Genomic DNA, 27,669 nt, shown 5'->3' on the forward strand with positions numbered 1-27,669 from the left:
TTGTAGCCTGGACGCAGTGGATCCCCCTCTCCTCCTGGATACTTCCATCCCTTTACAGTTGTGGTTACTACACTCTGTCTCCTGGTTCTCCTCCTCACTCTTTGACTGCTCCTGGTCTGCCTCCTTTGCTGGATCCTCCTCCTGCTCACACCTTCTGACCCCAGGCATCCCTCGGCTTCTATCCTGGGCCTGGGCCTCCTTCTTCTGAGCTGCTTCCCTTGGGGATCTCCTCAGCTGCCATGGATTTAATGACCTTGTGTATGCAGATAATTCTCAAATCGACCTTTCCTGCCCCAAACTCTCAGCTGAGCTCCAATCACACCTCTGCAGCTGCCTTTCAGACATCTCAAAGTGGATGTCCAGCAGATCTCTTAAGTGCAGTATGTCCAAAGTGTAGCTCATTATGTTTCCACTAAGCCCTTCTGCCTTCCTTATCACTAGTGAGGGCAACACCATCCTCCAGTTGCTCAGACTCACAACTGAGGCATCATCCTGGATCTTCACTCTCCCTCCCTTGCCTGCCTCCCAGACCCAAAGTGGTGCAAGTGTCTGTTGATGTCAGCCCTGCAACATCACCCGATTACGCCCCCTTGTCTCCTCTGCCCCTGCCCCTGTACTGGTCCAGGCCCCCATCACCTCCTGCCTGGACTATTGCAGTGGCTGCTGGGGGGATCTGCCTGCCTCAGTCTCTCCCCTCTACTCAGCCACCAAAGTGATTTTCCAAAAGTGCAGTTGTGACCATGTCACTCACCTACTCAGTAAACTCCAGTGGCTCCTTGTGTCCTCCAGGATCTAATACTAAATGCTCTGTTTGACATTCAGAGCCCTTCATCACCTGCTTCCTCCTCCTTTTCCAGCCTCTTTCCACCTTTCTTCGCACAGTATCCTCTTCTCTCCAGTGCCCAGGCCTTCCAGCTGCCCCATGAAGAAGCCCCTCCATCTTGTCTCTGGGCATTCTCTCTGGCCGTTGGTCAGGCCTGGAACACTCTCCCTCCCTAGCTGTACTCATTGAGCTCCCTGGCTTCCTTCTAGTCCCAGGTGACATCCCACTTTTTCCAGGAAGCCTTCCCTAGCCTTCTGAAATCCAGGGCTTTTCCTCTGTTCATCATTTCCTATTTATCCTGTCCAGAGTCAAGGTCCAGTTGCAAGCTTACCGAGCAAGGTGAGAGTGTATTTTTAAAATTCATTGATCACAGCTCTCTGAGATAGTTTGAGGCTCTGGTAGCTGTGTTAAGACCCCCAGAACTCCTACCAGCCTGAGGATGAACTGAACAGGACACGCTTTGAAAAGGATAAAGATCCAGGCCTGCACGTGCATGGCCGCCTTAGGCTTGGGAGTTCACTTGTGCACCTTCTCCTCTTTGGAGATTAACTCCTAGGGGGGCCCAGCTACCCCGGGTGTAGATTCTCTTCTTCCCTCTTACTCTGGCTTCTGACCTCATCATTCCCCCAAAAGTGCTCTCTCCAAAGAGAACAGTGATTTCTTAATGGCCTTTTTATCAATTCTCATTTTCCTCCACCTCTCCTTGGCCTCACCTCACCCAACCTCACCTCTGCAGCATCTCTTGTCTGTTTCCCCTCTGCAGCATCTGTAGTGTATTTCACCTCTGCACCATCTCTCCAAAATGCCCCCTTTTCTCCTCTGACTCTGCTCCCACTCTAGTGCAGATCCTCATCACTTTACTCCTAGACTCTTGCAGTAGCTATTGTGGGATCTGCCTTCGTTAATTCTCTCCTTGCTGTAGTCTATTCACCATTGTGATCTTAAAGTGATCCCCACCTGGTCCGTACTGCCTGAGCCCTGACTGATTCTAGCGAATGCTAGTGGAGTGTTTCAGCCATTGTCACGACTTTATTTTCAAGAACGTCTCTGAAGATGGTGGAGCCAAAGCAGTGACTTGTTTCAGCTCCCCCCCAAACCCCTCCAAATACCTATAAAAATGGCTGTAAACAAATTCTGAAGCAGCAGAACCCACAAAAAGTCAAAGTGAAACAAATTTCCAGCCCAAAACAACCTGGATGGTTGACCACAGAGGTATACCGTGTGGAAATGGGAGAGGAGCTCAGCTTGGTATGAGTGTGTGGGCCTCAGCAAACCTGGAGCAGGCCTCAGAGGACTCAATTGTGGGCAGCTGTGGTGGCTTCCAGACCTGTCAACCCAGGAACATCCACGACAACTTAGAAGGTCAGTGGGAAAAGTCTGTTAGTGCTGTGAGAGAGGAGCTAGGTCTCAGAGCCATTTCCCAAACAGAGAGCTGTGAGCACTGCCCCGGGGCAGTGGCTGCCTCCTGAGCTTCTGGCCCACAGACTGAGGGGGAATGGAGTGGCTGATCAGAGGGGGATTGCAGGGATGTCTTTGCCAGTGCTGAAGAAGGAATCTCTTGCTTTGCCCGTCCTTGGGTCTGGGTTACAGTTCTGGGCGGCGGTCCTGGGGCAAGGAGGAGCACTGGCATGGTGGAGTTTGTAGTGGCTGTAAAGAGAAATCCTCCTCAAAGTTCCAAGACAGAAAAAAGCTTGTGGTCATTTATAGAGGAAAGCAGAGGCCAGGAAAGCAGTAAACACCTCTCCCTTTATCATACCACCTTGGAAAAAGTGAAAATTTACAGGTTCCAAGAAGTATCTCTAAAAACAGCTGTACAAACCCCCGAAACGTGGGACAGTACATTCTCCACATTGGAAACATACCTCTACCTTAACAAAGAGTTTATAACTCAAGTAATTGGCTGGGATCATGAGCAAACCTCACAAGAAGTGTCAGACCACAGAATCTTTTTTTGGTGACAAAGAAGATGAAAACATACAACAAGAAGACAACAAAGTCAAAGTCTCCATCCAAAGCCTCCAAGAAAAATAGGAATCAGTTCCAGGCCTTGGAAGAACTCAGAAAGAATTTTGAGAAGCAAGTAAGAGAAGTAGAGGAAAAACTGGAAGAGAAATGAGAGTGATGCAAGAAAATCATGAAAAACAAGTCAACAGCTTGCTAAAGGAGACCCAAAAAATACTGAAGAAAATACACCTTAAAAAATAGCTAACCCAAATGGCAAAAGAGGTCAAAAAGCCAATGAGAAGAAGAATGCCTTAAAAAGTAATTGGCCAAATGGAAAGGAAGTCCAAAAGCTTACTGAAAAAATACTTCCTTAAAAATTAGAATAGAGCAATGGAAGTAGTGACTTTATGAGAAATCAAGACACTGTAAAAAAATCCAAAAGAATGAAAATTAGAAAACAATGTGAAATATCTCATTGGAAAAACAACTGACCTAAAATAGGTCCAGGAGAGAAATTTAAAAATTATTGGACTATCTGAAAGCCATGTTCAAAAAAAGAGCCTAGACATCATCTTTCAAGAAATTATCAAGGAAAACTGCCCTGATATTTTAGAACCAGAGGGCAAAATAGAAATTGAAAGAATCCACCGATCTCTTCCTGAAAGAGATCCCCAAAGGAAAACTCCTAGGAATATTGTAGCCAAGTTCCAGAGTTCCCAGGTCAAGGAGAAAATATTACAAGCAGCCAGGAAAAAAAAACAAACAAACAACAATTCAAGTATTGTGGAAACACAGTCAGGATAACACAAGATTTAGCAGCTTCTACATTAAGGGACCAGAGGGCATGCAATATATATTCCAGAGGGCAAAGGAGATAGGATTACAACCAAGAATCACCTACCCAGGAAAACTGAGTATAATCCTTCAGGGGAAAAATGGTTATTCAGTGAAATAGAGGACTTTCAAACATTCTTGATGAAAAGGCCAGAGCTGAATAGAAAATTTGACTTTCAAATAGAAGACTGAAGTTGAACATGAAGGGGTAAACAGGAAAGATAAATCATAAGAGACTTATTAAAGTTGAACTGTTTATATCCCTGCATGGAAAGATGACATTTATAACTCATGAGACCTTTGTCAGTATTAGGGTAGTTGGAGGGAAAAAATTATATGTGTGTGTATATATAGATAGATAGATAGATATATAGATATAAATAGATAGAGGGCACAGGATAAGTTGAAGGTGGAGAGGTCATATTTGGAGAATAAAATTGAGGGGTGAGAGAGGATTATACTGGGAGAAGGAGAAAGGGGGAGGTAGAATGGGGTAAATCATCCCACAAAAAAACAAAAAAAAGCCTCTTACAGTGGAGGGGAAATTGGAAGGTGAGAGGGAATGAGTGAATCTTATTCTCTAGGATTTGGCTTAAGGAGTGAATAGCAGAACACTCAATTGGGTATGGAAATCTGACTTGCCCTACAGGAAAATATGGGGAGAAGGGGACAAGAGAGCAGGGGATGATAGAGAGGAGGGCAGATTGGGAAATTGGGTAATCAGAAGCAAACACTTCTGAGGAGAGACAGGGTCAAAAGAAAGAATAGAATAAATGAGGAGGGTGGGATAGGATTAAGGGAAATAGAGTTAGTTTTTCACAACATGACTACTATGGAAGTGTTTTGCATAACTGCACATGTATAACCTATATTGAGTTGCTTGCCTTTTCAATGAGGGTGGGTGGAAAGGGAGGAAGGGAGAAAATTTGGAACTCAAAGTTTTAAAAACAGATGTTGAAAACAAATGTTTTCACATGCAACTGAGAAATAAGAAATACAGGAAATTGGGTACAGAAATCTATCCTGCCCTACAGGAAAATAGAAGGAGAAGGGGATAAGAGAAGAGGGGTAGAGATAAAAGGGAGAGCAGACTAGGGAAGGGATATTCAGAATGCATGCCATCTTGGGGTGGGTAGAGGGGCAAGTTGGGGTGAAAATTTGGAACTCAATGTTGTAGAAGTGAATGTTGAATGTCTACTAAGGAAGTGTTTTGCATAAGTGCACATGTACAACCTATATTGTGTTGCTTGCCTTTTTAATGAGGGTGGGTGGGGAGGGAGGAAGGAAGAAAATTTGGAACTCAAAGGTTTAAAAACACATGTTTGAAAAAAATGTTTTCACATGCAACTGGGAAATAAGAAATACAGGAATGGGGTACAGAAGTCTATCCTTCTCTACAGGCAAATAGAAGGGGAAGGGGATAAGAGAAGGGAGGGGGGAGAGAGAAGAGAAGGCAGAGCAGGGGAAGGGGTATTCAGAATGCATGTCATCTTGGGGTGGGGGAAGGGTGAGAAATTTGGAACTCAAAAACTTGTGGAAGTGAATGTTGAAAACGAAAAAATGAATAAAAAATGTACCAAAAAAAAAAAGAAATGAATGTTGACAACTAAAAATAAATAAATTTCCAAAGAAAGAAAAAACATCTTTATGTACCAGACAGGAAGATTGTGGGTCTGTTTTAATTGCACTCTCCATAAAATTTTGGGCTCAGTAACCTTCTCCAATAAAAGAATTTTGTTAATATGTGTGTGTGTGTGTGTGTGTGTGTGTGTGTGTGTGTGTGTGTGTGTGTGTATTTGGGGTAGAGCTAGGTGTTATCTTGACCTAGTGACTCAGGAAGGAGAAACCACCAGCAAGGCAGGCTGGGTGAGCCACTGCCTCATTCACTGATGATGGTATTGAAAGACAGGCCTTACCTTGGAAGCCTGGAACAGCACAGCCTGACTTTGTGATTGGAAGACCATTTCAGGGCAGTGTTCCTGGAAGCCTCTTTCCTGGAGGGCAGCAGCACATTTCTGTGATGACTCATGGAGTTTGTGTTGTTTTTGTGTCTCCTTCCCAACAGTTGAAAGAAAAAGTCTTGTCCTTAATTAATGAAGTGACAGAGACTCATGGGAGCTGGAAGAGTTTCAGGAATGGTGTGATGAGAGGATGAGCAAGGATGAACCTAATATGTCTTCTGAGATCTGACATGAACCATACCCAGAATTAAAGGTGTAATGTTAATGTGTGATTGGATCAATGGTAGGTTTCACAAACTTGTAAGAACATGGCCTCCTGTAACCGTTCCCTTCCCTCTTGGCTCCTTCATCACTGACCTCTTATTCCTCCCCTTTTCCATGTCTTGAGCCTTTTGACGCTATCACCCATTTTTTCCTTTTTTCCCCAAACTCTGATGAGAGGCAACTCTTCTCAGCAGACTGAGTGTTACTGTCTTTCTTTCCTGTCTCCTGCAGCCTTTTGTTCCCTGAGGTATCTCTGCCCTGGCCCTGCTGCTTTCTTCAGTGTTTCCTTAGACACTCATCACTTTTTTGCTTTGCACAGATATGCCCACCTCTTTTCACTTGATCTTACCATTTCTCCAGAAACCATCCTTCTATGTCTCTCCTCTCTCTCACTGCCAAGTTCTTGCTCCTCATTGCCTCCACCTCTTGTCTCCCTCGTGGGTCACACCTCTGCAGTCTGACCTCTTTCACTCATGTGTAACCCAGCCCTCCATAGCAGCTGGCCTTTTCTCAGTCCTGGTGATTATTGCCACTGTCAGTCCCCTCTGCATCTTCCTCCTGGTCATTCTCTCCTCGTTCTCCTTTTTGATCTACTTCTCAGCCTCATTTGCTTGCTCGTCACCCACCTCACAGTGGCCAAGACTGTGCCCTGTGGGTGCCCCCCCCATAGCTCTCTCTCTTTCTGTCTTCAGACAATAATAAATGACTGGGGATGGACTGCTCCTCACTCTCTCTCTACTGATTTACCCAGTCCTCTACCAAATCTTAGGCTTTCACCACCTTCATTTTTCATCTTTTTCTTTTGAATTCCCACCCAGCCATCACCCTAGTTCAGATGATCTCTTCTCACTTGAGCTGTTGTAAAATTTCCTGCTTGGCTTCCCTCCCTCCCATCTATCCTCTGGAACAGCTGCCAAAGAGAACTCCCTAAAGTGACATGTGCCCATGTCACTCCTCAAGAAACTACAGTGTCCTTTCTGATCCCTTATAAACTCTTCCTTGTGGCTTTGAGGGCTCTTCACAGCCTTACCTAACCAACCCTTCTCCCAGCCTCATTGTGCATCATTCCCCTTCCATCATGCTACCCTGCTTCATGATGGGCATCCTTACTGTTCCTTTCCCATGGCAAGCCATCTCTTGTCTCTGTTTCTTTAGATTGTTGGCCCCTTGCATCTGGAATATTCCTCCTTACCTCCACCTCTTGGAAACCCAAGTTTCCTTCAAAATTCCCACAGAGGCCTGTATAAGAAGCGTTTCGTGATCCTGCCCTGGACTCTAGTTGCTAATGCTGTGATCCCCACCTGTGATCCCCATTCTCTTCTATCTACTTTGTATCCTGTGGAGACAAATGTACATGTGTAGGACATCTATGAGTATGTATGTACGTACAATCTTCTCTCCCCCACTAGAATGGAATCTCCAGGATAGGCAGTGTTAAGACTTGCTTCTAGCATTGTGCCTAGCACACAGCAGGTGCTAAATACATACTTGTTGCTTGATTGTCATTCGATTATATTGTTGGTCTTGAAGATTCCCATTTGGACAAGTTCATTTTCAGCGTTTGCCCTGTTGTAGAGTTATAGGCGCCCTGTCTTCATTCGATGGTGCCCTAACTCCAGAACCTCGCATTGGACATATGGTCGTGAGAGTCCAGTGGGGGGTCCCAGTGCTCACCCTGTCTGAGCCATCAGCTTGTCGTAGGGCTTTCTGTGGATTCATGCTCTCGGGGATGTCAGGTCTCCCTCCCGTGGCACTGAGCACAGCCACCTGGTGGGTGTCTCATTCATGTCCTTGCTCCCATCAGTCTTTTGGAAAAGAACTGTTGAGCTGGTTTGAAGTTGCCCTAGTATTTCAGAGCTATGTAAAATGTCTTGTTACAAATGTCTTGCCATATTGTGGTACCGCAATGGAAGTGAATGTTACTCTTCTTTATTGTTGTTGTTGAGTCATTTTCCATAGTGTTTGAGGCCAGTTTTGAACTGGGCTAATATGATTCTCTCTGACTGGAGGCCAGGTACTCTGTGCATTATGGCGCCCCCTGGCAGCCCTTAGTATTCTTTGAAAAATGACAGGAAGAATGGGAGGAGTGTGAGAAGACTTGTAGGAGTCACAGACTGACATAAGCAGAACCTTGTCTGCCATGGGAGGAATGCAAGTGAGCTCCGTGGGATGCACATGGGAGAAGAGGTAGAAAATGTGCCATGTGCTTTTCCCAACCAGGGACCCTTTTGTTGTCTTATCTTTCTAAGAAGCAGTGGTCTACTTGGTGGGCACACATCCCTAGAAACCACTTTTGTGGATTCTTTTATGCTGTGCCTCTTGTTTTCCCTCATCCCCTGTGCCTGCTAGAGCAGAGCACATTTGTAGCCACACAGAGACCCCGTTTTGTATGTCTCATTCCACACCCCAACCCCTAGTCTCTTCCAGGAGGGCGAGAAATGTTCACCAACAGTACTTGAGAGCATGGATTGGTCTCTCCTTTGGTCTTTGTTCCTGTCATGTTTGACATTGTTTTCTTTTTTGTTTACTCTTCTCTGGTTCTGCTTTCTTTGTTTGTATCTTTCTGTTAGAATCTCCTTAGATTTCTTCAAATTTCTTTATATTCCTCATATTTGGGGAATAATGTAGTCTAGTAGATTTATAGATTACAGCTTGTTCAGCCATTCCCCAATCAATGGGCATTCCTTTGGTTTCCGGTTTGTTTGTTTTTTTGCTTTAGCTGAAAAGTACTGCTCTGTTTATTAGAATTAAAATGCTTTAGTTTGACTTTGACCTCCTTGGGATCAAAGTGGTATCTCAACATCAAAGGGCAAATATATGAACAGCATTTTCCAATTGCTTTTTCGAATGAAGGGACCAGGTCCTGGTTCTAGCCACAGCATGTGTGTGTGCTGCTCTCTTCCTGTGGCCCTCTGAAGAGGATTGTTTCTGCATCTCTCTTATTTGGGGCCAAGGATAGTTTGCACACCACAGCAGGACTGTGTACCAGCTGGGTGAGCATGGCCTGGATTATGTCCAGGCAGCCAGAGCCTTTGCAAGAGGTGAAGCTTCCGGGTCATTTGAATTGGAATTTCTCTCCTTAGTGCCCTTTGTCTCTTGGTGGGGGGGGGGGGGGGGGGAGGGCAGTGAGTTTGTTTGTGTCCATTCGTACTGGCTCTTCTCTCTTCTGCTCTCCATCTCTTGGATGGTAGGCCAGTTGTTCTTGTCACTTTGATCACGAGGGAATCAAGAGAATGGAGTGGGTACAGAAGAAGAGAAGAAGATGCAGCTGCTCCCATTGGGACTAGGAGACACCTGAGAGGAAGCCATCTCCCCTCAGAGCCTCAGTTTCCTCTTGTTTTAAATGGAACAGATGGCTTGCACTGTTTTCACTCATAAGCTTGTAGGGGAAATGGAAAAGAAGGCAAAAGAGTCTTTCTGTGCTAGGCTCAGGGGAGCTTTCTTGGTAATTATTCCCAGGTTGAAGGGGTGGGAGAATGACAGTGGATGTTTAACGTGGCACCAAATGTCACCTCTTTGAGGCAGCACCATGGGCTCCAGACCCAACAGGACATTGTATTGCAGCAGAATGGGTCTGGAAGCCATCACTAACCTTCAAAGGAGACATTTTTCAAAATGATTGGTGGTTCTTGGTGTCTCCTCACAGCCAGTGAAATGACTTCCCAAGGTGCAGCTGTCCAGCCTTCTAAATCCAGATGCTGTGGCTCCTCCTAAGGCAGGCCAGGCTCGGCTGTCCAGAGAATGGTCCTCCCTGACTGTGTATGCCAGGTACAGGGCCTCAAGGCAGCTCCTATTCGACCAGGGAGTGAGAAGTCTGGAAGGCCACGGAGCTTTTTGTCATTGGCAGTGTAGTCAGGGCCAGCCAGAGCGTGTGTTCTAGGGTCTTGAGCCCCCTGGAAGCCTGGCTGGGTTGTGGGGCTCATTCTGGACAATCTCAGGAAGGAATAAGGAAATCCTGCCTTTCTAGCAGCATGTGGTGACAGATGCCATCATCCTTCAAGGCTCTGGCTTGGCTGCCTGGCTTGGCAGAACCTCGTGTCCTTGGTATGTTCCAGCAGACTGTACTAGCAACCTTGAGGGTTCCAGTAACAGAAGGTCAGGTGCCACAGGAGTGGCCACATTCCCCTGGTAATGGCTTCCCTAGGATGCATGATGCTAGGTTGGTTGGTTTGTTTTCTTCTGATAGTATTCTTTCTCACAGTCTTTACTGTAGTGGTTCAGGGCTAGCTGCATGATCTGGTGTACTTCTGAGAAGACAGATATGCACTTGTGGGCCAGGCCTCCTGCAGGACGGGCCCAGCCCAGGTAGGTGACAGGCAGGGGTGCTGCCTCCTTGGCCAGTGCTTCTCCCTCTCTCCTGGCAGGCTCCTCTCAGGGCAACCCTGTGAGCTCAGCTAGGAGGACAGGCAGTGAGGCAGGCCTCCCCTCCTCTGTCACCCCAGTGGTCACTCCGGCCTTGAGAAGGATCAGCCTCAGCTGGCAGCAGCTTTGCTGCAGACTTGTCCTGCTCTTCTGCCACATGAGTCAGGATTCTGTGCTGCAGGTCTCCAAGCTGGGCCTGCACCTCCTCTAGCTGTAGGAGCCCAGCCTGAGCACTTTTGTCACCAAGAAGCAATTGCTGGATGCAGGCAGGGGCCTTCGACTCCACGTAGAAGCCACCAGAGGAAAGAGCTCAGCAAACACCCGAGAAACAGCAGGGATGAGAAAGGAAGAGGGCCTGGACAGGAGGCCTGGAGTGTCTAGAGACACTCTGAGGGCCAGCACGTGCCTGCCTGATGCCAGGGAAGGGATAGTTGTGAACCAAGTGACTGGCATTTCTCCCCTGCTTTTGAGGTCTGCAAGAAGGATCTCATGGGATCCTCTGGGACCTCATATTATGCCATTTGATAGACGGGACCGAGCCTTGTGATTAGCTAGTCTTTGCTTCGATCAGAGAAATGCTGCAGAGTGGGCTTTGCAAAGCCTCAGACTGAGTGACAGATGACAGGTGGATTTGGAAACAGTTAAGGGGTCAAGTGAAATTAGCAGGGAAAGGAAGAGAGCATTTTCCCTAACCTCCACCTCTCAGCCCAAAGCACTGCATTGACCCCTAATTCATTCAGAGTTGACATCAGATGGAGTGTCTGAAAGGCCTGAAGCAATCTTTTCATGTGGGTTGGCAGTTTTGAGAGATTTTGACGGAAAACCTTTGTAGAGTGCTGGGGGGACCTTGGGGCACCGAACTCCTCTTTGTGCCCCCTCTAGATAGGGTGAAAGAAAAAGCAGAGCCTCCTGAAGGCCTCTTTGCATTTCTCTTTTGCTATCCATGGAATTCCTTCTGCCTGAGTGCCTCTGTCCTATAGACATCTCTGGGGACCATGTGGTCACCCCAAGGCTGGCCACAGGGCTGCTCTGAAGGAAGACTATTTGGAACAGCCTAAGGAACAGGCTGTGCTGAGGGGATGCTCTGACAGTGAAATTCCAGCCTTGTGATGGGGAATTCCCATTGGGAAGTCACTTTGTGTCTTCTCACAATTCCCCACCAGCCTGCTGTTCTCTGGGAATCAAGAAGCTGATACAGCAGAGGCTCTACCATTCTGGCTTTGCTAGTGGCTGCCTGTGCCCTAGGGCAAATGCCCCACCACTTTGAGCCTCTTCTGGCCTCCTCTCTCAGCTCTGTTTCTCCAAGCCCACACCTGAGCTTGGCTCCCTCTACTGCTCAGGGCATTCCCCTCCAGTGCTCACTTAGCAGAAGGGCAGCTGCCCTTTGAACAGAGGGTTTCCACCACAATGCTGGCTCTTTTTTCCCTATTACTCAGGCATGTGATTTCAAGAACAACCTCCCTGTGTGGGGTAGCTAAGAAGCAACCACGGATCCAAGAGAATATTGATTATTGCATAAGCCCAAATAAGAATATGTCTATAACTAAATAAAACTAGAAAATTAAACAAGAGAAATAAAACTAGGGAATGAAATAAGCATATGTCTATAACTAAATAAAACTAGAGAATTCAACAGTCTTTGTGATGAGGAAGAGGTAAGCTATCTGTAAGTTCCTATGTGGGGCTGCTCATATCCTAACTTCCTGGGGTGGTGACAAAAGCTGAGCGAGCAGACTGGGCATGAGGGGCAGCTTCACACCTACTGCTGCTGCCCCTGAAGAGTGGAAAATGCAGAAGAGTGGGCTGCCCCTGGTAGCTTCTGGAATCAGTGGCTAGCCCTGTGATGTGAACCGCTGCCTTCCCTCCTGATGGTAAGAGGCAGAAAGCACAGCAATACTACGGTGGACATCCATGTTTCATGGTCAGCCCCCCACCCCCAAGCTGGGGCTGCAGTGACTATCACTCTGGGGACCTGGGGAGGCACCCAGGAATGAAGCCCATAGCTTTTCTGTCTGATGAAAAGGAACCATGAAATAAATCTGTATAGAAATACAAACATCTCAATATATTTAATACAATTGGCCAGGAAGCCGAAAACATTTCCCCTCCCTCCCTCCCCCATCCCAGACTTAGCTTCAACAAGCCCCTCCCCCAACCCTATCCCATTCAACCTCCCCATATGCTAATGTGGCTGAAAAAGAACTAGAATCCGAGCTGAGAGTAAAAGACTGATGAGCCTGCAATGCCCTGTTTCCCTGCAGAGGCACCTGAGGCATGTCATGTTTGCCTCAAGGATAGAGGACAGCATCAGCTCAATGCCAGCACTAGACAGGGATAGGGAAAGACCAATCCCCAACAGTATCCTGGCCAGTCTCTTTCCTCCCATAGCCACAACCACAGGAGCTGATGGTCCCAAAGGAGAGAGCACAGTGACTGAGCTCCAGGTGAGGAGGTGGATAAAAGCATGGCTAGAGTGGAGAATGAGGGTCTCTGGGCTCTCGAGGGGCAGGCAGGAGAAATCTCGTACCAGCGGCATAGGGGAAGTTCTTCTCCCCATGGCTGGTAGCTGTACTCTGGACCCAGCTTCCTTTCAGCAGTAGCTAATTCATGATGACTTGTGTATGTAATGCTACTGCCTTTGCCACACACCTGCAACCTTCCAGTCCTCTCTAAAGGAAGCCCCAGTGGGTAGGAGGGGCCACCAAGCCATGGGTACATCCCCAGCTGCCGTACTAAATGCCAGTGCAGGTAATCCTGGGGGCAGAACTTCCCTGAAATCCAGGCCATTGGCCTTGTTCGAATCAAAAGCACAGACAGGTGCGGTCATTCCCAGGTACTTCTTCGGATTTCAAAGACTGCACCCATCATTGCCAGTGGTAAAGAGAACCATGCAAGGTCCCATGGAGAGCGGCATTAGCCCCCTGCTGGAGTGTGCCCATGTGGGACTGGCTCCCAGTCTGCCCTTTGCCGCTGCCCAGTTTATCATGCCCTTACTGCACCAAATTCCTTGCCCTAGACCCAGGGTGGTGTAAGCTGTGTTTCTGTGGGACTGCTGCTGAGCATAGCAAGGCCCTGACTACTCCCTACCACCCCCCAACATCTACTACAGAGCTCTTTCTACACGTCTTGGAGGTAGGCAGGGCTTGGCAGGGAGCTGAGGCACCTGACACTGCAGATGCTGTGGATTGAAACAGAAATTGCTCAGCTGGTGGTCTCCTCCATATCATAGAGGGCTTGGTGGGGCAAGATGGCTCCAGGGAGGTGGGCTCCCACGTTCTGTCTCTTTCCCAGAAGTCACAGTGGCCAGAAGGGACGAGGAGGTGGGAGAACTGCTTGCTTGTGGCTGACAGAGGAAAGGGTGAAGGGACCCGGCAGGGAGGTTCTAATTGGCAGGCTTGCCATGGACCCGGAAGCGGTAAATGCAAGTATAGTCCGGGTGACCCCAGTTGCTCAAAACTTGAAGCTGTACCAGCTGGTATGGGGCTGTGCCGTTGCCCTGTGGGAAGAGGAGAGTGGGGTGAGGGAGACCCGAGATCCCTTCATGGATGCCCAGCCCCCACAGGCTTTCTGCCCCAGGCTTCCTTCCAAGAGCAGTGGCTGAATTGAGCCCTAAGCTTATCCCTCAGCTTCTTCTCAGACCTGTTGGGACCTGGCTTCCACTGCAGCCACTTGCCGAGCCACAGCGTCCTCATGGCTGGTGATCCAGCCCTTGAGGTCAGCAGCATGCCTGGGTCACTGGGTGAGTGATGTGGGACGAGCCCTCCATACCTGAAAGTGGAAGGTCTGAATGGCCTCCCCAGCATTATCATAGGTGAACTTCGCCAGGGCCACCCCTTCCACCTGGGAATCTTCATTGAGCCCCTGCACAGAAGGAAAAACAAGGGGAATGGAAGGATGGACAAATGGATGGCCGCAGTGGGGTGCAGGAAAGAGGTGCTATTAGGACGAGAATCCAAATCAGCCCATGGAGGGAAAAACGCGGGAGGTGGCAGGGAGAGGAGGCGGCAGACAAGGAGGGGTATGTTGGGGAGGGGAAAGAGAAGCAAAGACAATCCACCCTGACGTTGCCTTTCTCGATCCCCTCATCTTCTAGCATCTCTCTCACTAATTCAATAGACAGAGCCTTTCTGCTCCAAGCCCTTTGGCCTTCTTCTCAGCCTCTTCCCCAAAGCTGCTGAAGGGCTTGGGAGAAACCCCTTCAGCTTGTGTGCCTCACTTTCTTCATCTGTATCAGGATTTGGGGCCTGAAGTATCCCTGTCCCTCTGCATATTTCACCTTCTCTTCTGGCTCCATCTTTTCTCCCAAATCCTCCTTATGTGGATGTTCCATGTCTGCCCTGTCTAGGTGACTCTGTAGGGAATGGCGATCCCCGTCCCTGCCCAAGTCGCCCAGGGGACACCTGCTCATGGAGGCAACTGGCTACAATAAAGGACCCTAAGGCACATTGCAATCTTCGCTGTTCTTGCTGCTGTGGTTGTCTTTTCCTGGCTCCTCCCTAAGAAGAGGAGGAGGAGCAACAGGCCTGGCCCGAGGAGTGAAGAGGCCAGCCTTAAATGTCACCTCTGTACAATGGGCACATCCTTCCATTTTTCACCTCGAAATGCTGCTGCTGTGAAGAAAGGGCTTTCCATACTTCGCGAAAGGAGAGCTGCCAGGCTCAGGTACTCACCAAGATGACGAAGTCCTTGGGGGCGCTGGTGATGTTGCTGACTGGGGACAGGGCTCTGGGCACGTGCTCCAAAGTGACGGCAGTGAGGTGGATGCGGGCAGACAAGCGAACCCCAACAAAGCCCTGGGGGCCCCGGAATGCCCAGCAGTTGCCGGGGTAGACATTTGGCTGTGGGTGGAAGACAAATCATGTGAAAGGTGGCGGCGCATGGGCCAGATGCAGATCCTGGGGCCCCTGTGCTTTGAGGGCCCAGCCCCCACAGAGGAGGGGGGAGATGGCAGGCAGAGAGCCAAGCTGGGGAACCTTTCTTCAGCCCTACCTGGATGATGGCTCTTTGGGTCTGGAAATGATACCACAAGGGGATACCAAACAGACTGATTACGGCCGTCCTGGTGCCATAGGTCTCTGAGCTGTGGCTACTGAGGATGCTGGCCCCTGAAAGAGCAACAGAGAGAAAAGGTGGAGGGGGCAACCCAAGGGCTGGCAGGACACAGAGATGGCTTAGGGTAACCCTCAAGGAGAGAGGGCACTACGGGGGCATCTTCCCTCCTAAATGCCCCAGCCCAGGAAGGGCATCCCCAGTTGTCATTTCTTCCTGTCTCCTAATGGCTATCCTGATTTTGCATTCCCTCTTGTCCCAAAGCCCTCTGGTTTTCTGTAGGTCACCTACCTGAGGACTCCAAGGCATAATCCACCAGCCCAATGCGATCTTCACTATACAGTTTCAGGGCCTGCCGCACGATCTCACGCACTTCCTAAAAGACAGGCATGCACCCCTTGTGGGCTGGGCCACCTGCAGGCTCCGCCCAGCCCCTGTAGGGGATGGGCAAGCATGCTACCTGCTCAGCCTGGGCTTCCCCCTTCCTCTTGGCAGGCTCCTCTCAGGGCAAACCATGACCCTAAGCAGGAGACAGGCAGAGGGGCCAGGCTCACCTCCTCTGTCACCCCCGTGGTCACTCCTTCTTCCAGAAGGGTCAGCCTCAAGTCAGCAGCAACTTTGCTGGCAGTCTTGTCCTGCTCCTCTGCCATATGCCTGAGGAGTCTTTGCTCCAGGTCCCAAAGCTGAGCCTGCACCTCCTCTAGCTGTGTAAGTCCGGCCTTAGTGCCCTTGTCTCCAACAAAGTATTCCTGGATTAAAGCTGGGACGTGAGACTCCATCTAGAAGCCACCAGAGGAAACAGCTCAGCAGGCACCCGAGAAACAGCAGGGGTGAGGAAGGAAGAGGGCCTGGACAGGGCCTGGCATGTCTAGAGACATCTGAGAGGTCAGGGCCAGCACATGCCTGCCTGGTGCCAGAGAAGGGATGGTGGTGAACCAAAGGACTGGCATTTCTCCACTGCCTTTCAGGTTTGCAGAAAAGATCTCATTGGGACCTGATATTATCCCACTTGACAGATGAGGAAAATCTCGTCCATGTCACAATGTCCCCCCAAGAGGCTCAATCTTTAGCAAGTGCCCTGTGGAAACCTCAGATGGTTGCAGCTCCCTGGGCAGCTATCCGGGCAGCAGCAGCCCACCTGAGATCAAGGGGCATGCATTGCTTAACCAGGGGACTGGAGGACTCACATCACTGCGCAGGGCCACCATCTTTTCTCGCCAAAGGTGGATTTCTTGGGCCATTGCAGCCTGTCTCTGGCTGATGGCCGCCAGCTCCTGCCTCAGGCCAGCCAGCTGGGCCTCCAGGGAAGCCATCTCCTTTGGCCTTTTGTCCTGGGAGTCTTCCTGGGACAAACTAGCCAGTGACAAAAGGAAAACTCAGGATCAACCTTGGCATAGGCACTTGGAGGATGGACTCCAACAGAACAAGTGTCACCTGAAGAAAAGCACCACCCAATGGAAAGCACAGAGCCACAGAACTGGCTGCAAGGCTTCACTGACATCTGCTCCCTGGGGGACCCTGGCTAGGTCATTTCCCTCTGGGGCCACAGTAACCTCATCTGCACTCTGAGGTCCCTCCTAGATGGGATCAAGCCTATGGACATGCTAACCCAAGTGTTCTGGCTCCACTGACCTGCCCTCCTCAACCCCCCAGGCAACTGGTTTCCCTGGTGTAGCTTTCTTGCCCTCCTGCCCTCCTCTTCTCTTTCTCAGTCAGTTTGGGGCCTTACCCTTGCCACTCAGACATGTGCTGGAGCACCCCGCTTTCCAGCTCCTGTAAGGAAAAAGAAGACATGATGAAACTGATGAAAACATCAGCGCTGCACTCTGGGGCTTCGTGGCCTCCTACGGCTGGGCCCTGTCTCTGCTGAGGAGCAAATGAGTCGCTACAAACTGCTGGGCTCCAGAAATCTTGACCTTAAGTCCCAGCTAGACTTTTCAGAGCCTGGGCTCCCCTTCTACCCTCCCACCAAGAATAGGCCTCCAAGGTCAGCTGGGATGAGGCACAAACCACTGTCCCCAGAGTGGTGAGGTCACTTGTTAGTCCCCTGAGGAAAGTTTCCAACTCAGCTCTGAAGTCATATGGACAGTCTTATTCCTCCCTCATCTTTTCATGTATTACTAACAGAGCCCAACAGGAAGAGACAGAAAGTGAAATTCCATTTCAAATTACTGTAGACACCAGAAAATATTTCAGAGTCTACCTGCCAAAACAAAACCAGGGAACTCTATGAGCCTAATTACAAAACACTTTTCAGACAAATAAAGTCAAGTGTAAACAATCAGAAAAGTAGGAGTTGGTCATGGTTAAGCCGAGCTCAGCTGGTAAAAAAAGACAATTCTACCTAAATTAATGGACTTCTTCAGTGTGATATCAAACAAACTACCAACAATTATTTTATAGAGCTGGAAAAAACAAACACAAAATTCATCTGGAAGAAGACAAGGTACTGAGTAGCGAGGGAACTAATGAAAAGAAATGCAAGGGAAGGTGGCCCAGCTCTACCAGCTCTTCAATTGTATCATCAAGCAGCAAGCATCAAAACTACTTGGTACTGGCTAAGAAACAGAGTGGCGGATCAGTGGAATAGTTTAGGTAGGCAAGACACAATGGTCAATTGACTATACTAATCGACTCTTTGAGAAATCCAAAGACTCCAGCTTTTGGGATAAGAAATCCCTATTTACCAAAACCTGCTGGGAAAACTGGAAAAGAGTAGGGCAGAAACTGGGCTGAGACCACCCTTTTACATTTTACATCCTATACCAAGATAAAGTCCAAATGGGGGCAGAATTTAAATATAAAAAATGAGACCATAAGCAAACAAAGAGAGTAAGGAATAGTTTACCTTTCAGATCTATGGAGAAGGGAAGAATTTATGACCCAAGAAGAGATAGAGAACATTGTATGTAATGCCAAATGGATAATTTTGCTTACATTGAATGGACAAGTTTTTTGCAGAAACAAAGCCAATGCATCCAAGATGAGGAGGGAAACAGAAAACCAGGAAAGAAGTTTTACAACAAGGGTCTCTGATAAAGGCCTCATTTCTAAAATATGTAGAGACTGGGGTCAAAATGATAAGAATAGAAGTCATTCCGCAATTGATAAATGGGCAAAGGATATGAACAGGCAGTAATCAGAGGAAGAAATTCAAGCTATCTAGAGCCATGTGAAAAAATGTTCTAAATCTCTTCTGATTAGAAACATGCAAGTCAACAGGACTCTGAGGTATCACATCACACTTATCACATTGGCTAATGTGACAAAACAGGATGATGGTCAATGTTGGAGAAAATGTGGGAAAATTGGAACACTAATGCATTGTCAGTAGAGTTGTGACCTGATCCAGCCTTCTGGAGAGCAATTTGGAAGTATGTGCAAAGGGCTCAGAACTTGTGCCTACCTTTTGACCCAGTGATAGCACTTCTAGTTCTGTTTCCCAAAGAGGTCAAAAAAATGGGAAAGAGACCCACATGTAGAAAACTATTAGTCTCTCCTCTTGTAGTGGAGGACAATTGGAAATTGAGGGGATGTCCATCAATTGGGGAATGGCTGAACAAGTTGTGGTATGTGAATGTGGTGGAATCCTATTGTGCTGTAAGAAATGATGAGCTGGTGGACTTCAGAAAAACCTAGAAAGATTGATATGAACTGATGCTGAGGGAAATGAGCAGACCCAGGAAACTACTGTACACATTGACAGCCACACTGTGTGATGACTGACTTTGATAGACTTGGCTCTTCTCAGCAATGCAAGGATGTAAAAAGACAACTCCAAAAGACTCGTGATGGAACAGGCTATCCACATGCAGAGAAAGAACAATGGAGCCTGAATGCAGATGGAAGCATACTATTTGATCTCCTTTTCCTTTGTGGTTTTGTTTTATTGCTTCATTCTCATGGTTCCTCGCATTAGTTCTACTTCTACTTTACATCATGACTAATGGGAATATATACTTAACCTGAATGTAGAAGGAGAGCCTATATCAGGTTGCACGCTATCTTGGGAGGAGGGGAGATGGAGGGGGTGACAATTTAAAACTCAAAGTCTTATGGAAGTGAATCTTAAAAACTATCACTTAATTAATTGCGTATTTGTAAGAAGAAGAGAAGAAGAGAGAGAGGAGGAGGAGGAGGAGGAGGAGGAGGAGGAGGAGGAGGAGGAGGAGGAGGAGGAGGAAAAGGAGGAGAAGGAGAAATAATGCTTGGAAGTGTGACCAAAATCAAATTTTGTGCGGCTTATACAAAAACATAAACCCAGGAAAGCTGACGTCAATTCTACTGGAAAGGAAAAGAAAATCAGAGAAAATGACCTGCTGGCTTTCCCCCCCTCGTGTCTGTGGTGCTTTCTCCAGTAGACAGTCAAAGGATATGAACAGGCATTTTTCCAAAGAAGAAATGCAAGGGATCAATGATCAAATGAAACAAATGCTCCGAATCACGGAGAAGTAGAGAAATGCCCATGAAGGCAAGTCTAAGGTTCTACCCCCTACCTGTCAGGTTGGCAAAGAGGACAATCAGGCAAAATGCCCTAAGTTGAGCAGGCTGGGCGAAGTCAGGCACATTAGTGTTGGACTAGGGACGCTAGGGGGCGCGAGAGTGCGTAGAACTCTAGGCTTGGTCTCAGATAGTTAGTTGCTGTGTGATCCTGGGTAAGATAATTCGCCCTGTTTGCCCCCATTTCCTCACTTTAAAAATCATCTGGAGACGGAAATGGCAAACCACTCCAGGATCTTTGCCAAGAAAATTCCCAAATGGGGCGGCGAAGAGTGCACCTCACCAGACACGACTCAACAGTGCTCTAAGTAGAAACTGGAAACTAGTCCAGCCATTCTGGAAAGCAGTTAGGAGCCTTGCCCCCGAGATAATAAAACATGTCTACCCACTCACCTGGCAAGACAACTCCTGGGCCTATTCCCCAAAGAGATCAAACAAAGAGGAAAAAGTCCGATCTGGACAGGAATATTGAGGCCAATTTTTCTTGCTGTGACAAAAAACTGGAAACCCCGCACTTGGCAAGAGCTGAACAAATGATGGAGTTGGAAAAAAAGAAATTATGGAGTAGGGACTGAATCTACCATACTCTTAGAGATGATGAAAGGGGTGGTGTTCAGAGAAAGCTGGGAAGACTTGCATGAACTGATGTGCAGAAGAGTGAGCAGAAGCACAAAGACAAACCACTGTGAAAGAGTGCAGAACTCTGTTGAAGGCAGTGACCAGCTACTCTTCTGGCAAATGATGCAACTTCTGACAGAGAGGGGATGGACCAAGGCAGAAGGAGAAATACATCTTTTAGACATGGCCCAGGAGGAACTGTTTTGCTTGTCTCTGTATGTTTGTAAGAAGTGGTTTGTTTTTCCGTTTTTCAAATGGATAGGAGGCGAGAAGAAAAGAAAATAGATTCTTGTTCATTAAAAGAATGAAAACAGAAGCATCTTTCTCTAGCTAATGTGACTTCTCCCTCTTCTGATGCCCGCAGAGCTGACCCTGGGGTCCCAAAGACAGTGGCAGCAGAGGACACCAGCTGGCAGATCCTGCCAAACCAGGGTTGCCTTCAAGGAGGGCATAGCAATAGGCTTTATGGCTGCCCTACAAGAAACAGCAGAGCCAACACCCTCTAATGCTTCACTCCCATTTGTCCTGTCAGGTCTCCTTGGCACCTAGATGTCTCCTCATGAGGAGACTGCCAGCTCCTCATGGGCAAGGACTGTGGGGTTGTTGGTTTGGTTTTTGCCTTGGGACAGTGCCTGACCCACAGTAGGTCATGCTTCATAAGTGCTGCTTGGCTGAGTAACCCTAGCTTAAGAGACAGGAACTGGATGGTGCATGAGTCGTCTGTGTGTCCTGTGCAAAGCTTTCCTGGCACTCAGTGGGGTGCTCACCTGGAAATCTGGGGTGAATTCTCCTGATTCGCACACGTCCTGTCTCCTGCTGCTACCCTTTGCTGCCAACCAGGAGAGCATAGCAGGGTGGAAGGTCCGGAGTCCAGAGGGGTAGAAATACCAAGCACCTAGCACATGGGAGGAAAGGCTAATCTGAGACTGAGTCTCAAGAGCCAGAACGGAACTCCTGCGGACTGACACTGGCAGTGTCACATCAAAGGGGGCATAGACCGCAGCCCAAAGGAGGCAGATGCATGAGGGGCATCATGATCTGGAAGGCTACAGCTAGAGCCCCTTCTACCCCAAGAGTTCACTCTCTCATGATCCTCTCAGAAGTCATTAGACACATTTGGATGATGGCAAAAATGAGGGATAAGAATAAGCTGGGGAGAGGACATGAAGCCTGAAGCCAGAAGTCATGCCTCCTGGTCCCAAGCCTGGTCAACACAGAGCTCCGTCCCTTCTGAATGACGAGCAGGATGCTCTACAGACAGGTTGCCTGCAGACAGACCTTGGTGACCTTCAGCTTGTGGTGTCATCATTTCTGAGGTGGACTTTATCTCACAGTATGGGCTGAGGAATGGCGTGGCTCCTGACCAAGAGTCCAGGCCTTCTGGGATCATCCCGGGAGGACCACCCTGTGTGTTCTCACCAAAGAAAAGGGACGAAGCCCTCCAGACCTGGCATTGGGTATGTCCTGCCCTCATAACCGATTCCTTCCTAAGTCAGCTCCTCTACCAATCACCCACCCTCCAGTACCTTGTCTGTGACCACGGAGGGCACAGATAAAACACCTCCTTGCTCCAAGTGCGGGTCATGCTCAAAGTGGGCAGGACAACCACCCATACCCTGCAGCCTGAGGCTCTGAGGCCTGCATACAGAAAATGCACAATCAAAGTGTGTTGGGCTGAATGGAGAGGAGAATGAGAGACAAGGCATAATTCTCACCCTTTAGGCACGAGAACGTGTCCGTCCGTGACCTGGTTGCCTTTTGTTGGTGATTTTGTCCCTTTGGCTCCCTAAAGGCTCCCCTTCAAAGCTCTGTCTTCCAAACTGTCCTCTAGCTGCCGTGTCCCCAAGCCCTTGTCTGTTCCCCCTACCCCAACTGCCCACCCCAGCTGCCCTGGGGACTCAACAATGCTCACCATAATCCAGCAAAGCCACAAGAAACAGCATGCCCAAGACAGAGAGGAGCAACTTCTTCCCAGTGGAAAAGCTCCTGGATTTCATGGAGATGAAGGAGGAGATGTTAAGGTCTGCCCTTCCCCATCACAGGATCTGGTGAGACCCTCTCTGCGTGGCAAATGAAACCCCAAAGTGTGTGCCCCCCCACTCACCCCCTGCCACTGGGCACTGAACATGTGGAGACCTGGGGTTTAATGGACAGCCCTCAGGGTAAAGTGCGAGTAGTAAAGTTGGCCTTTGTGAAATGTATTCATGTTGTTAGGATAGGTGACATGCTGCCCTTTGTGAGGTCAGGTGGCAGATGTGTCCTTCAATTAGGCCGTCTTCTTGTTTCTAAATCCTTCCAGTTCTTGTCAATTGGGACTTGGAAGAGCTGCAGGAAGAACTGCTGCTAAAGTGGGATTGTCACCATTGGCCCAGCCTGTGGCCCCAGGAATCCAGAGCTGGGGTGGCTAACCTGGAGGCCTCAAGGACATATGTGTCCCTCGAGGTCCTCCAGTGTGGCCATGGTTCACAGAATCAATCCCCTTCAGAAAAGGATTTGTTCCATAGAATTTGAACTCAGTCCAAAGGCCTCCCCCAAGGACCTAGGAGGCCACATGTGGCCTGGAGGCCGCAAGATACCCACCCCTGCTCTAGAGGTTCCTGGACTCAGCCCTGGAGGCAGCCTAGAATCCTAGGCATGCTCCTCCACAGAGAAACTGCTAGAATGACCTGGCCACCTGGAGGTCTGGGCAGAAAATTCTGGATTCAAACCCAAAGTAGGGAGTGTCCCTGGCAACTCAGGACCTGCCGACTGGCAAAGGTGAACTCACCAGAGTCAGTTGTGATCAGAGGTAGGAACTACTGAGGAGAGGTCTCCTAAAAGAAACTCAGGAAGACAATCCCCCCGATAGTGAGAGCCAACCCACTTCCCTGAAGAACCAAGGGTAATGGGGGCTGGCCTGTGCCGGTGAATGCCGAACAACCAGCTCTGGAGGAGGGCAAGGCACACGCAACCCACTTTTGCCATCATCTTCTTCAGTGGAGACACTCAATCAGGGCCTGAATGGTAGCTGACTTTGACAAGTAGTTTCCAGCTGGTTCCAGCACACCCCTGACCCTACCTGACCCTGTCATAAGATTCATGGCATAAAAGTCTGAAAAAGCTGGAAAAGAACAGGACAAAGCACATGGGGAAATTGATCTGAGGGACTGTGGAGTCCTTGGGAGCTGTGGATCTTTGATTCTGGCAGGCCCCAGGTAGTCCTCACTGACCTGGTGAAAACATAGATGTCCTGCAGGGAGACAGCTGTGGTCAGGCGGTACCAGGTGTTATGAAGGCACCAGCGGAGCAGGCCAAAGAGCCAACCTGCAAAAGTCCCAGCAGAGAGATTGAAAGGCTTCACCCTGCAAGCCCATCATGTCCCAGAGCTAGCCCCTTCCCAGCCTGCCAGCTCTGAAGCCGCTTCTTGCTATTCTGGTCTCGCATCCTCCCAGGGCTCTGTAGCTGTGCTTGGGGATCTTTCTCTCTTCAGCCCATCTCTACACGCTGTCCTAGAGTTACTCTAGCCGGGCCCAGCATGTCCCTACATAGGAATGAGGAATCTCTTCTAGGTGCACTGCAGGAACTACCCTGGGCACTGTGCCCACCCACTGGCAGAACCCACCTGAGAAGTGGATGGCCATCCAGAAGGAAGGGCCACCTGGGGAAGCCCTGTTCTTTAGGTTGGATGCAGAGCCAGGCTGGTCCAAAAGCGAGTGCCCTGCAAGGAAGGGAAGAAATGAGGATTCACCAGAAGGAGAGACAAGTGGACCTGGAGCATCCCCCTTACCAGGCTTGAGGGCTTGAGCACTCCCACCCTGCAAACCCTCATCGAGAGCCAGACTGCAAGCTCTCTTCCCCGCCCCCAGCTACGGGTCACCCTCTGAAGTCAGTGGGGCAGTGCCTGGGGGATGGGGCTCTAGGGAGGAGAAGTGATGCCTACCTGCACAGTCATCCTCAGACCTATATCCTGAGGAGGATCCAGGGGTGCTGCAGGTGATTGTGGCCAGGAGAGGGGATGGTGAGAGGCCTTTGACCCTACTTGACTTCCTCCTCCGAGTCCTGGGGAACAGCAGGTATGAAGAGCAAAGATAGGAGAGTGGAAGAAAGCAAGGGTGAAAAAGAAAGGGAGGGGAATGAGACTTGGCTGGAGACTTTGAGGTTGGAAAAAAATGATACCGAAAGGCCTCTCTTCCTGTTCTTATTCCTTAAACAGATGAATGATCTTTCACAGCAGAGGCAGGATTGAACCAAGGCACAGCTCCCATGGGCCAGGGAGCACCTCTTTCCAAATTAAACTACCATGATGAGGTATGAGAAAAGCGAAGAGCCACCTGAAGCTGTCTCATCCCCCACAGGCCCTTGACCCAAGTAGCTTCCTGCGCTGTTGCTGGGCCCTGAAACTCACTCTAATAACCACGTGCACTGGGGCTAGGAAAAAGAGTTCCGTGGCTGAGAGGGGTTGTTCCCTACCCAGCTTGAGGTGTCAGGGGACCTGGCCTTTGCCATGCTCAAAGTTGCCCCGCCCTATTTCCTGTTCTCAGACAGTGAAGGCAGCAGTAGGCCAGATTGGGGTAGAGGAGGGAGAGATGGTGCTGGGGACAGGGAATTCTCACCTTTGTGAGGAAAGAAAGCAATAGAGTGATGTCTCCACCAAAAATGGGGGCAGGAAAGCAATATGCACATGGCAACAGCTGAGGGCCTTGGCTGCCATGGGCAGTTGTGATGGTGAAGGTGGCTTAGCCTTGCTCTGGCTCCTCTTACCTGAGGGAACTGTCATTGCATTGAATGTGCTGGCCGACCACAGGGGAACTGCAGCCACTGCTGCTGGTGCTGCTGCCGCCGCCATCTCCATCAACGTGTAGGTGGTACCGGAGGCGCAGGCGCTCACTGCGCCGAGACATCTTCCAAGGGAATTCTAGAGATTCCCAAAGAAGGAAAAACGAATGAGAAGCAGTGCTTACTGCCTGAGTGACGATGCTATTTTCTGGCAGACCCTGAGAAGGGTGTTAAGGGGGTGCCCTTGAAGGACAGGGACCAAAAGCCCCAGACTAATTTCTCCAAAAGGTTAGCTGGGCTGGCACAGAGAGGCACTCTCCTAAAGTGTGTGTGAAGTGGCTCCAAAGCACATTGATGATGGCTGCCTAGCAGGGCCAGGCCCAGCAGTCTCATGCCTGATCTCAGCATTGGTTCATCCTGAGCAGCAAGTCGTCTTTCCAGAGGATCCTGCAGGAGGCTTCCCTGAGGAAGTGGAGGCTCCACTCTCTGCTGCCTCCATTCTGGATCTGCCCCTTAGCCTATCTTTCTAGAATCTGGGCTTTGGACACTGTGCTTGTGATTATTCTCAGGTTGCTTCACAAGCAGGAATTTGTCTTCTCCCCACAGATGGTAAGCTTGAGGACTGCCTTGTCTTCCATGTCTTTGGGTCCCCCCAGCAGCCAAAAGCCTGTTCTGAAGGGTGGCAGGTGTCATCTGCAAGAGCTCTGTCCTGGTCCCAGCTAGCCAGCTGATACTAACCCTGACCCTTCAGCAATGGGCTTCATGGGTTAACAGTGCTGGAAGGACAGGGTTTTGTGTTTTGTTTTGTTTTGGTCTTCATTTCCTCATCACCACTCTGAAGGATTATCCCACTCCTATTACAGATGAGTAAATGGACAAGTGGTAAGCTCCCCAGGGATTCTCATAGCACCAGGAAGAGCCTCCAAGGCAGACCCTGAGCCTTCCTATGTGCCTGCTCACTGAGCTCCAACCTCAATGCCTCCTGAGGGATTTCTGAACTGTCAAGGCCTATGCAACTCGATAATGGGGTGGTTTGTGGGAGAGGAAGATGAAGTCGGGGGGTAAGCAGGCTTTGTATGGGAGGACTGAATTCCATCATGGACACCTGTGTATCTGGGGATTTGGGGGGGAGAGGTTAGGGGATGGAGCCGAGTCAGCTGTGCACAGCTGGCAGCTCTTGGGAGGGGCAGGTGTTGTTCCTTGGCTGAGAAGGTACACAGACAAGACGAGGTGCAGATATTGTGCCCTGGCACAGAGAAGGGCACCGAGCTGCAGACCCCGCACCTCTCTAACACCTGTTTTACCGGCCCCGCCATGCCAGTGTGGGCCCTACGGGGTACCTGCTGAGACCGCCCAGTCCGCGTCCGCGTCCCAGTCCGCGTCCTTTGCTTGGCTACCGAGGTAACGCCTGGCGAACGCTGGCGCGCGGCGCGTGCCAGAAGCACTGCAAGGACAAAGAGGGTGTGAGATGGCAGTAGGAACAGTCAGTGGCTGTATCTCTAATTCCTTCCTGCAATCCCTCTTGCATGCATATACATGCATACAGAGATAGGAACGCATTTTATTCGTTACTTCTCATCTTAGTCAAATTATCATTCCCATATCTGTTGCTTCCATTTTTTGGACTAGTTTCATTTAGTTGATTTTAGGTAAGAAGTAACCTGACAACTACCATTTTCCCATGGTACTAATGATGTTAACTTGGAAGGAAAATAAAGACATTACATTGTATATCTCCACTGATCCTGTCACTTTCTAGGCATTCTGGTCTACCATACCAGCCAGGAGAGGCTATTCAGCTTGATACAGAGAAATGAGGGAAAAGGAGGTGGGAATTCATTTTAATCTTGGTCTCTAAGTTTCTTTGCTTTTTGCAAACTTTGATACGTCATAAGCTGTTGAATATAACCAAATGGCAGCCAGATCTTTTTTGCATTGCCTTAACTGTTTCAACCAACACTTGGAAACTGTTAATTCTTCACATACATGGTTGGACTAGAGACCAGAAACCAGAAGTTTCTGTGCTGTCCCCCGAAACAGGTGATGACATCACCTGCGCAACAGTGATGCAAATTTCTGCCTTAGTGTTTGCTCTGCTATCAGTTCTTACCAAGGAAACCCAGATTCCTGAATTTGGGATCTTGGCAAGTAGAAGAAGAAAGATTTTTTTCAAGCATTCTGTTTTTAAAATAGATAATTTCAAGTTGTTTCTTTTTAGAATTGGCTAACAGAGATTTACTGAGCATAAATAGCATTGACTTTTTGTAGACTGGATATGTTTAAGAAAGATTTAGGAACAAATTCAGGGATACATTTAGGGGATTCACATCTCGGGAAATTGAATACCTAAAAAAACCAAAAACAAACCCCTCAAAATATCTCTCTTCTGAGCATCTAAATGTCCTTAATCACAACTTTAAAATTCTTTAAAAATATCTATGCAGTTCAAAGGAGATACCCTAGCCAGTGGAATGAATTCTGTCAACAACTCTCACCTGGCAAGGATATTCACATGAATGAGTGTTGTCTCAGTGAATCACTGATTCACTTACTGAATTC

At 48.9% G+C, this 27,669-nt stretch overlaps 1 protein-coding gene across 2 annotated transcripts; it reads right to left on the minus strand.

Annotated features, from left to right (window-relative positions):
* Positions 1–12,316: 12,316 nt before the first annotated feature.
* On the minus strand, positions 12,317–26,526 carry LOC110204076 (SUN domain-containing protein 2-like). Of its 2 annotated transcripts, XM_020980422.2 has the most exons (15): positions 26,451–26,526; positions 25,096–25,249; positions 24,275–24,393; positions 23,957–24,052; positions 23,565–23,658; positions 22,268–22,341; positions 21,123–21,250; positions 16,967–17,010; positions 16,425–16,590; positions 15,792–16,016; positions 15,529–15,613; positions 15,178–15,293; positions 14,859–15,026; positions 13,957–14,049; positions 12,317–13,684 (listed from the first exon to the last, which is right to left on the minus strand). In XM_020980422.2, exons 2-15 carry the CDS (start codon positions 25,233–25,235, stop codon positions 13,571–13,573), a joined length of 1,662 nt encoding a protein of 553 aa, XP_020836081.2. In that variant the 5' UTR covers positions 25,236–25,249; positions 26,451–26,526; the 3' UTR covers positions 12,317–13,570. The 2 variants fall into 2 exon arrangements, with proteins under 2 accessions (XP_020836081.2, XP_078004192.1); XM_078148066.1 differs by lacking the exons at positions 23,565–23,658; positions 23,957–24,052; positions 24,275–24,393; positions 25,096–25,249; positions 26,451–26,526 and adding exons at positions 21,634–21,769; positions 21,882–21,993; positions 22,460–23,413.
* Positions 26,527–27,669: the final 1,143 nt, after the last annotated feature.

The sequence above is a fragment of the Phascolarctos cinereus genome, unplaced genomic scaffold (assembly GCF_003287225.1).
Source record: "Phascolarctos cinereus isolate Bilbo 61053 unplaced genomic scaffold, phaCin_HiC Scaffold_90;HRSCAF=629, whole genome shotgun sequence".
Lineage (NCBI taxonomy): Eukaryota > Metazoa > Chordata > Mammalia > Diprotodontia > Phascolarctidae > Phascolarctos > Phascolarctos cinereus.

Coding starts and splice junctions, on each gene's coding strand:
- LOC110204076 (XM_020980422.2), bottom strand. CDS start 25,235: ATGTCTCGGCGCAGTGAGCGCCTGCGCCTCCGGTACCACCTACACGTT. Junction 21,251..22,267: donor TGTGGCTTTGCTGGATTATG/GTGAGCATTGTT, acceptor CCCATGTGCTAG/GTGCTTGGTATTTCTACCCC. Junction 17,011..21,122: donor AATTCACCCCAGATTTCCAG/GTGAGCACCCCA, acceptor TTTTCCTTACAG/GAGCTGGAAAGCGGGGTGCT.